Raw genomic sequence first — 10,813 nt, forward strand, 5'->3', positions numbered from 1 at the left:
AATATTAGAAGTGATGCCACAGGTATTATTGAGTAAAATTATATTTTGTTCATTTCCTTGTTATCATAGATGTAATATTTTTTGTTTTTTTGTAGAATCAACACGTAAGGAAAAAAGAGCATCATTTCCTGTGCCCGAAACTGCTAGCGTGCAAATGGAAGAGTCTATAGTGCAACATGTAAACAATGAGTCAAATGAGAATATCACTATAGGTATTATTCACTTCAATTATTTTCTTGTTTATTTCACTTATTATCATATATATATAATATAGTTTATTTGTTGCTTTGTAGAATCGATAACGGATGTAGTTGATAGCACATCTGATGCCACCAATGGTAAATTTTTTTTTAAATATATTACATATTTCTATAAGCATAATTTACAATTAATACATAAATTATGAATTTCACTTTTCTTACATTTCTGTTCAGGACCAGTGAAAGAAAAACGAGGTCGAGGTCTAACTAGAGGATTGAATACACAAAAATACATACGAAAATGTGGAGAGAAGCCAAAAATTGTGATTCCAAGAGGAATCAATAAACCTGTTGGGGAGCACAGTTCGAAGCACGCAACGCAAATTGGAGTATTGATTAGGCTTGAAGCTCCAATGAAAGTAGAAGGTTGGGCAAAGATTCCAAACGAGAAAAAGGAAGATCTTTTCAGGAGATTGGTTGTAAGTAATTACTTTACTTTTATTCATTTGTCTTCTCAACTAATTTTAACTTTACAATAGTATATAACTAGAGTATTTTGAATCCATTAAGAATAAGCTGAGTTACGACGTGGAGGAGCCTCATGTTGTGAGTTGTATTTGGAAGTCTTTTGCTAAACAATATTCCACATTTCGTTCAAATGCTCATATGTATTATAAAAAAATGAGAAAGCAAGGTGGTGTGGCACTAGCTAGAGAAACTATTTATGAAAAACTTGCGAATCGCCAAGATGACTGGCTTTGGTTGTGTGATTTTTGGGAGACACCAAAATTTAAGGTATGTATTTTCTACTTATAAGATTTTCGGGATAATAACAAGATTAAATTTTATATTTCTGATCCAAAACGCAAACTATCACATTAATTATTTGTTTAAAAATATTTGCAGAAAATTTCAGAGACTCAATCTAATAATAGGTCGAATTTGGAGTATACTCACAAATTGGGGACTAAATCTCGTGCGGCTCATCAACATGAGAATGTTAGTCGTGTACTTTCTTAGTTGAAACTATTTAACTATAATTGTTTCCTTACATTTGCTATTGCTTTGAAATAGAAACTAGATGATGTTGATATGTACACGGCTGAATTCTACAACACAAAAAATGGATGGGCCGATGAAGAGGCCGAGGCTAATAGTGTAAGGCTGATACATGTCCTACTATATTCTCTATTCATTCTACGTATGTGCTAAAAGAGAGTGTTTTTGATTCACGAAATGATTATGATGATATTTTTTTTATTTTGAAATAGGCTAAAATGAAGGTATTGAAAGAACAACAACAAGCTTTGCCGGAAGACGAACGTATGAGCGTAGAACAAATTTGCATTACTGTCCTAGGAGAAAATTCATCATATGCCAAAGCAAAGGGCCTCAATAAAAAATCATCTGCCAAGAATATTTCTTCAACTTCTGAAGTATCTACTAATGGCGCACGATTAGAAGAAGACTTGGCCAGTACACAAGCTGAGTTAGCAAATGCAAAAGCTGATTTGGCCATTCAAAAGTCCAAAGTAGACGCATTGGTGAAATTTGTTGAGAATATGAGTGGTACAAGCTTTTCTGAAATTATTGATTTCCCTAACTGGTAAAAAATCTATTTAAATACTTTTAGCAAATAAATTTATTAATAAAATTTCATATTTAAATTGTTATACTTATTATAGTTTTGTGTTCTTCCTAATGCAGATTATAACACTAAGACATTGATAGCGTAATTGCTGAGAAAAAGCAAGATTTTATTTATATTTTTATGTTCTAGACTTCACATGAGTGGGTATTTGCTCCTTGATTTTTTTAGTTTTATTTCCTTTGAATCAATTTGGAATTATGGTCATGCTTTGAATATGAACAATGTCCATGATATTTTTGTTCCAATATTTCTTCTATAGTGTTATTATTAAATGAGATGATTTCTATAATATGTTGCATGTTTTTTCTCCAATGTTGGTCGTTGTTACAGCTTTGTAAGCTCACTGAATATTAGTTACCATTTTTAGCTACTAAGATTAATTGGTTGCAAAATTTTAGATAGTTATAGTCTTTAGTAAAATAATTAGGGACCGACATTTACGTTGCTATAACAATTTTTTCAGCAACCAAATTGATGGTTGTTAACCATTGCTTTAAAGATTTATAGCAACAATTATATATTTGGTATTAAATTGGTCACTGTTAATAGTTGGTTATAGTAACCAAATAAAAATCTTGCTAAAGACTCTAATTTTGGTCGTTGTATTATTATCCGAGGCTCGCTCAACTACAGTGACCATTTATAGCTACCAAATAGTAATCGGTCGCAAAAATATTTAGACCATTGAATAGTTGCAACCAAACTATTATTGGTCATTAAATATATACATTTAACGACCATTTAATTACGGTCGCTGAGATTATGGTCGCTAAACCTATATTTTCTTGTAGTGATTATTTTTAGGGTTTATTGCAAATAATCACTTTTTTTATATTGAATAATTAGAAAAAACATAATCAGTGTTATTAATATTAATAAAAACTCACTATGATGCCCTTTTCTTTTTAGAATATGATCCCTAAATGATGAGTTTTTTAGGAAATATTAAAATATTTTAATTATATTTCCTAATGTTAACACGGAGGGTCGTCTTTTAACCGTCAAAGTAAACGAGGATGTTGAACGCAATGAACCTTATGACTTTAGGTTAAAGCGGTATATATAGTATATGAACTTGAAATTCAATACTCAAGTAACGGATTTTCTTTAAAAAAAAAGGCGGGAACTAATATAATTTCCGAAAATGATAAGCATGACAGGCAATTGCATACTATTTCAACACCAATTATTTCGTGAAAATTGGTATTTGATATAACCTGCAGATAAATTAGAGACATACATAATTAAATTCTATATAGTGAAAGGACAAATATATGTGACAACATAGGGTGGGTTTGGTAAGGTGGTCGACCAAAACCTCTAAGTCACTATTATTATAATACCAAAGTTTTTATATATAACAAAATTCATTATAAATAGGCTATCAAAAACTTCGATATACCGATTTAGCAGGGTGTACGATTAGTGGGAAGTCAGTGTAGGGCCAGGAATAGCCATGGCCCATCCTCAAATTTTAAGAACTGTTCATGAGAAAAGCACTGACAGAGATAATGTTAAAAGTGAATTGAGGGACATAAAAAACATTTGTGAGGATAATGGTGGAGTTTAAATGAACATCATCAATACAAGGAACATGAAACATAGTAGCATCGAGTAATATTACACTTGCATTATGTGTTAGGATAGTAGACTAAAAGTCTTGCTTTTAGTTTTAGCTACATATTTTATTATTGGATTAATAAAATAGTGTATTATCATTTTAGGAGAATATGCACTAGGGTATTCAATGCATTTAATTGATTGTTTGTCAATTAACTAAAAGCACAAGTCTAATATTCTAATAGTATTCGAGATGGTGTGCTACGGCGCACAGAAAGATCATTTCGAAAGTTCGTTTAGAATATAAAGATAAATGTTCACAATTTAGATGGAAATGGACTAACCATTGGTAAAAGATTGTAGCACAATATTTAAGTGATTGGTCTTGATCACAGTAAACATAGAATAACTTTTGTAGTTATTGTTTTGACTTATTGTGCTAAGCACATCCGACATGTGTTGAACCGGACAAAGTGAAATAATTGTTTCATCACTGTTCAAAATGAAACTGTATTATTTCTAGTTGACAGTAAATTACTTACTCTCTTAATCCATATATAATTAATGTACATATTTAATTGATGATCTCTACTTTGATATCACAATGGGAGAGATTCCTATATTGAGTCGAATGGCCCCCGGTGCGTTGGGTGGAGACATTAAGAATTAATAGGTGGAAATTAATTATCGAAAGGAATCCACATCTCTGAAATGTGAGATTGATAATAACCCTTGAGTAGCTTATAAGATTTGTTTATGTCAAGTCCTGGCCAAGTGGATTTCGTATCCGGCATACTCAAATAAATTAAGCGGGTAAGACTCATGAAAAAAAACCATTTAATTTATTTAGCAGTGAATAAATTATTTGGTGGTTATAAGATATCTTTATGTGGGGAGAATCTTAGTAATGATCGACCGGAGCTCGAATGTAATATTTGAGAATATAAACGGGAGTTCAATAATTATTTGGTAGTGGAAAATAAATAATTATTTAATGATTAATTAAATGAATTCTTTTAAGAGTTTGAATTTAATTAATTATTAGTTGCCTGATTTATATTTTCTCTTATAGTCCCTATTGTAGCCCAATGGATTTTCTAATTAATCGAGAAAAGTTCAACCAATATTATATTGGAATTAATATAGCCGAAAATTAAGTCCCCATTGGATTGCAATTTTCGACTATATAGAGTTATAGAATGAGTGGGATTTGTTTCCATGTAATCCTCTATAAGTGTGACTCTAATTCCTTGTGCTATATATAATAGAGATTAGGTTGATGAAGAATAATTTTCACACGCCTATTCACGTTCGGAGAAGAAAATATTTTTCTCTTCTTCTTTTCTCTCTAATTTCTCGATTATAGATTTAGATTTTTTCAAGTACAAGTCCACCCTTGTAGAAGAATTATTAATCCGGGATATACAATAGAAGATTATAGGTTTTTAGAGCAAACTATTATTCCCGAATTTTCTGAGCAGTCCTGCGAAGAAATTCACCATAAATCAACCGTTAGTCGGATAGGCTCGAAATTTATAGAGTAGCTTCCTAACTCTTTGATCTACAATCCGTCAAAAGGGTTTCTCGATCGGTTCAACGGTCGCGGAGATATTGGTGAAGGAATAGGACTGGAAATTTCTGGACAACAGTTCTACGAGGATTGAAGGCTTGGTGTGGATCCTCGTTCGTGTGCCGAAGATAGAAACGAATCTGCTCGCGAAAACTGTAAGTTGCTAGATTAGATTTATTCCGCTTTAAACAAATCTAATCAAAGCATGTTAATAAAATTAAAACCGGCTAATCTAGAACCTCTTGCGAATTTTCATTGAATCCTCAGCTTCACATCCCAAAATTATGCACATATTTCAAGTTAAAGAAGGCAGACTTATCATTGCAAATGTGTCTGGAAGCTCATGAGTCCATTATCCAGTGATGAGGCAGGATTGGAGATTGTTTAGTAAAAAAAGAAGAGAAAATACCTGAGACACAAGAAACTGTACCAATGTTATATCCTGAAGCAGCCACTGTGGAATAAAGCATGGACATGAGGTGTTAGCATTGTGCAGGGGTCATATTCTGGATGAAACCGTCCATGGGAGTGGGAGGATTGTCAGCAGAAACCATGGCAAGAGGAGTCTGTTGACTAGAGACTTGATTGATGTTGGAGCCTTCAGGAGGAGCTCTTGGTCTGGGCTTGAATCCAGGGGGGTAACCATGGAGTTTGTAACACTTCTCCACATTGTGTCCATTCAGATGACAATGGGTGCAAAAAGGGCGATCCTTTTTCTTGAAATTTGGATTATAAAATTGGTTATTGACTGGTCTTCGAAAACCAGCATTGACAATAAAGCTGGCAACTAAAGGCTCATGAGGAATGGCAGAAACAGAGCACTGCCTTTCTTCTTGAGATAGAAAAGCAAAAAACTTGCTGATTGAAGGAAGATGATCCATGAGAAGAATTTGACCTCTGGTTTGACTGAGATGTTCATTAAGCCCCATCAAGAAACTCATCACGTATTCTTGATTGTAGCGAGCAGATAAACCAGTCAATCCTCCACAAGGGCATTTATTACAAGTACAAGATGGTATGTGATTGGCTAATTCATCCCTGATTGTTTTGACTTTAGTAAAGTATGCATTTACAGATTTAGAACCTTGTGAGAGATTCGCCAAATCACGACGGAGCTGGAAGACCCTCGGGCCATTGGTTTGTGAAAACTTAACTTTTAAATCATCCCAAATGTATTTAGCAGAGAGAGAGTACATGGTGCTACCTTGAATATCTTTGGACACGGCGTTGATAATCCAAGACATGACCATGTTGTTATTGCGAATCCAAGCAGTTTGTAGGATCGGATTTTCGATGGCGGGATCAAAGGTTGCAGAAAATAAGGACTGGATGCATCATCAACAGGAGATCGAGTGGGCGCCATGGATAAAAGTAATTGATATCAGAGAACGAAAAAAAATCGAAGAAAAATGATGATGGCAAGAAATCAAATCACCAATTGCGGTGAATTTGTGATGTGCGGAAGAATGCCTGAAACAGATACCATGTAGAAACCTAATTTAGGTTTCTATAAACCACCATTGAAGACTTTCAAAGGAGAAGAAGAAAGAAGAAACGTGAGGAGAGAAAAGAGGGAAAAACTTGGAATTATTGAATTAAAATTCTGTTACAATACCCAGTTGTATAAAAAGGGATATATATATACATAAAAACAATAGAAACTAAAAACGCTTATAACACAACTAATAGAGTCGCGTTTATCTAGAATACGACATACGACTTTGAAGGAAACAAAACAACTATGATAAATACAGAGTAAAAAGTACTATATATCAGTATCTAACATATGTAGTATTTAATTTATTGTTTTTGAATTGTGGTCCTATAATATTTAACAATTTAGTTATATATAAAAATAACATTAATTATTTTAAATTGAAAAGAATAAAGAAAAATGATAAATGAGTCTAACAAGTTGGATAAGGAGATTACGAATTTTGACATGAAAATAGGGTCCGTTCTCAATTGTAAAAAATTCTACTATATTATATTTATTTAGTCCACCCAAAATCCAAAATAATTCAAAAAATATTCTAAAAACAAGTCTTTTTTTTTTTCCTATCTTCTCGTTTTGTCAAAAAAAAAAAGTTCAAAATCTTTTTTTTCGGGGGCACTCTTATAACAATCATTGTTGTCATTTTTACGTTTTTTTAATGTATACTCAACCCCCAATAATAAAATCCCGACTTCTCCACTGTGTACGATATGATGATTGTTATTATCGATTTTAATACCGAGGAGGTTTTATTCTTGAACTTGTTGCCGAAAAGTTGCTAGGATATGACATGGTAATAATTACCTCCGAAGTTAATACCAAGGATAATTTATTCTTGTACTAAAATGCGAAATTTCTCGCCCCCAGGGCCCTCATGAATTTATTTATTTGTTTGTTTATTTGTTTATTTGTTTTTTCAGGAAACTGCCACGAGGAGGAGGTGTTAGACGAGCGAGTCGTGAGAGTTCATCACAGGCACAACCACAAACATCTCTATCAGAGCAAGGGGAAGTGGGAGATTCACAATCAAGTGTTGCATCACAACAAAGAATCTCGAGCAATCGAATATTGCTGAAAGTGGATAGGGACGAGTAAATTTATTTAAATATTTGAAACATATATTATTGTGCAAGAATATTAATTATGGTTTATTGAATAGATGATCAAGGCATATCTTTGTACACAGGATGACCAATTGCTATTTCAGAATGTAAAAGAAGATATGTAAGTATTAATTTTGTACTTTATTCTCGATAATTGAATTATTTAATCTTCAATTAACTATTTGCTCGTTTCTTTAGGTTAAAGAGAAAGGTAGAGAGACTACTGCCACATAATTATTTTTGATGACTCATAAGACAAAAGGAAATAATGATTGGGTTGATCGTAAATCAAAGTTTGTATGGGTATGATTCTAATTTTATATTTTATTTCAATCACATAATCTTTAATAGCTTCTGTTAAAACCTGTGTTACATTTAGAAGGACAGGTGTTTAATATTCTTCTTTAGTTGCTTTAGACCATTTATCGTATATAATGTGTTGATAATGCACAAATGACTAGCTTGAATATGCTCCTTTCAGGCATTGTTTTTAGTGAAATATATATGATTCTTCTAATTGAAATACATCTGATGTTGCTAATTTTCTATTACTCTATATTTTTTGGATTAATTTATCATCAATTTTATCGTATCAGGATATTTTTTCGACAATCATCAATCGAAGACGTTAAGATAACAATGCCGATGGAGAAGGAAATGATGATACAACAATAAACGACGACGAGGAAGAAGAAGATGCTAATGGAGATAAGGCCTTCATGAAAATGGTGCATGCTATACCTAAAGAAGTTGTTGATAGTGATTGGCTTGAGGCAACTAGAGGACCAATTAAAGGAAGAGTTTACGATTTCGGATCAGAGTCTGCTAATGTTATACATAATGGTAACTTTATTTCTAATGCTTCATCAACACCACAAAACATGATAGTCCAACTTTCTAAGAAGTTGCTAATCGATTGGTGGAGCAAAACATTGCAGATATGCGTGCATCTTTTGAAGAGCAACTACAAGCCGGTATCCAAGCTGTCATTCAGGCCGCACACCAAAGTGAACCAAGAGGATCATCTAGAGTTTCAGGGTCAGCAACATAGTTATGGGATAAGATTGAAATTAACATTTTTAGAAGATAGTTATTTTTTTCTAGAACCTGATGTTGCACATACTATTGATATTGTTTAGCTTAAAATATTTTTTTGATAACTAGATTTAAGTTTTGCACTTTAGTATTGTATCAAATGTTTATTTTATGAGCATATTTTGATGTTTTATTTTTGGTAAATTGTATATCTGAACAGGTTTAAATAATTTATTTCAATACTTTAAAATAATTTGGCTACTACTTTAGTAACGAATATTTCTAATAATGGTTGTGTAAAGTTACCTTTGGCGATGAAATTTGTGACGGATTTTATGCATTTTGTGATAGTATATTGCAATGAAGTTAGCTATAGATTTACGACGGAATATTTGCAACGTACGTAGCTACGGATTTGACAACAACACATTTTCAACGCACTTAGCAACGTAATTAGCTACGGATGATAGAAACAGACAAATTCAACATTAGTGATGGATGTGTTCGTTGCTAATATAGCGACAGATGTTGGCGACGAACAATATTCATTTCTACCATAGCAACGATAATTACCGATAACTTTAGCCACATCCATGAGCAACATACACGTTTCATATTAGCGACAGATTAGTCCGTGACAACTGTAGCGACGGAATGTAGCGACGATCACTATCTGTTGCCACGTGTAGCGACGGCATTTCATCAAGTCGCAGCTAAAATTTAGCGACGAGGCTTTTTTCTACGGAATTGGCAACGCACGACATCTGTCGGTAATACAAGTTAGCGACAGATTTAGAGTGTTTAGTGATGGATGGTGCCGTAGCTAATAGGCGATTTTCTAGTAGTGGATAAGTATTTGATGGAGAAATATAAATTATGGTGACTCAACGACATGTTAAGGTAGCGGATCCGGACCTGGTGTCCATAAGGAACCAACCCTCATTGGAGTTGAAATTCCCATATTGCATTGATTCATATACAGCGACTGCCAGAATTCGATTATAGGACTTGTACCAACTTACCTCCGGAACCAGTTGAGCTTTATAGCCATGCGTGCAAGGAGATTTTATTCTTGAATGTACAACTAAATGTTTTTCTACCAACATTATTTGTGTGACACCACTGTCTATATATCATCAATATGTGGTCCATAAACATCTAAGATATGACTAATATCAATATGTGGTACATAGACATCTAAGATGCGACTAATCAAAAGTTATTCATGCTTGATAATCTTCATTTATTTTCCGAATAAAGCTTTCTTAATACATAACAAAAATATTATTAGAAAAAAGTTCTATTTATTTTATTTTATGTAATAATATGGTACGGAATCTAGGATGATAATACGATTGTAATTAATAGTATTGTGAACTACTATTATCCTACCAAATAAAATCTATACAATATGATAGGTGACCATTACAGTTTGATAAAAACTGTATTTTTAGTAGAAAATCGATATGGTACAATAGGGCAATAGGTTGCGAGGGCATCATTCACCTATAATATAAAATACATAATAAATATGACATGTTGAGACTTGAGAGTTTCTTTTTACAAAAGAAAAAATGATTTTTTGAAATTATTTTCTTAAAAGCGGATCGAAAATCAGATTCTCATGTATAGTCTAATATAATTCCAACGCAAAAAAAAAAAAATCATAAAAACCGAAAATCGGAATTTCTTGTATTCGCAATTAATATTTAAAGTGATCCACATCAATTTTTTAAAGTTAGACCTGGCATGGTTGGAACCATGTCCTCCTTAATGATTGCACTAATTATGAGTAAACAATTTCTCCAACAATAACTAATTAACAATTAAAATATATTTGTGCCAAACAATATAATATGGTAAAAGTTGAAACATAAACTTAAACAATATATCATATTATAGGGTAATTAAATTGCATATACACCCTTGAGGTATAATGAAATGACTTAAGATCTCTGTAGTTTTGGTAATTATAATTACACCCCTAAAACAATTACTAGAGCCAAGATTTCATGTCATGGGGACCTATATCACTATATGCACTATATATGTTTTTTCGCGAAGCCGTTATTACTAACATAGAAGAAAAATTATAAATCTTATATAAAATAATAAAGATTTAAAAAAATGTTAAGAGAGTCACCACTGTGTGAATTAAACTAATAATCCGTTAGAAACGTAACGGAATACATTATCCAT

General features: G+C 32.5%; 1 protein-coding gene and 2 long non-coding RNA genes across 4 annotated transcripts; 2 read left to right on the forward strand and 1 right to left on the reverse strand.

Annotated features, from left to right (window-relative positions):
• Positions 1-62: 62 nt before the first annotated feature.
• On the forward strand, positions 63-1,794 carry LOC148770994 (uncharacterized). Of its 2 annotated transcripts, none has more exons than XR_016031009.1 (4): positions 63-212; positions 294-338; positions 435-1,358; positions 1,472-1,794. It is a non-coding gene; the product is annotated as an uncharacterized LOC148770994 (long non-coding RNA). The 2 variants fall into 2 exon arrangements; XR_016031010.1 differs by having other exon boundaries at positions 64-212; positions 441-1,358.
• A 3,669-nt stretch (positions 1,795-5,463) lies between these two features.
• On the reverse strand, positions 5,464-6,231 carry LOC148770995 (uncharacterized). Its single transcript, XM_088817436.1, has one exon. The coding sequence runs from the start codon at positions 6,229-6,231 to the stop codon at positions 5,464-5,466; it is 768 nt and encodes a 255-aa protein (XP_088673562.1).
• A 1,158-nt stretch (positions 6,232-7,389) lies between these two features.
• LOC148770996 (uncharacterized) lies at positions 7,390-8,826 on the forward strand. The gene is made up of 3 exons (XR_016031011.1): positions 7,390-7,700; positions 7,778-8,422; positions 8,518-8,826. It is a non-coding gene; the product is annotated as an uncharacterized LOC148770996 (long non-coding RNA).
• The last annotated feature ends 1,987 nt before the right edge of the window (positions 8,827-10,813 follow it).

The sequence above is a fragment of the Erythranthe guttata genome, chromosome 4 (assembly GCF_056151865.1).
Source record: "Erythranthe guttata isolate IM_541 chromosome 4, IM_541, whole genome shotgun sequence".
Lineage (NCBI taxonomy): Eukaryota > Viridiplantae > Streptophyta > Magnoliopsida > Lamiales > Phrymaceae > Erythranthe > Erythranthe guttata.

What these genes read in the sequence shown, in the direction of transcription:
- LOC148770995 (XM_088817436.1), bottom strand. Translation starts at nt 6,231, where the DNA reads ATGGTCATGTCTTGGATTATCAACGCCGTGTCCAAAGATATTCAAGGT.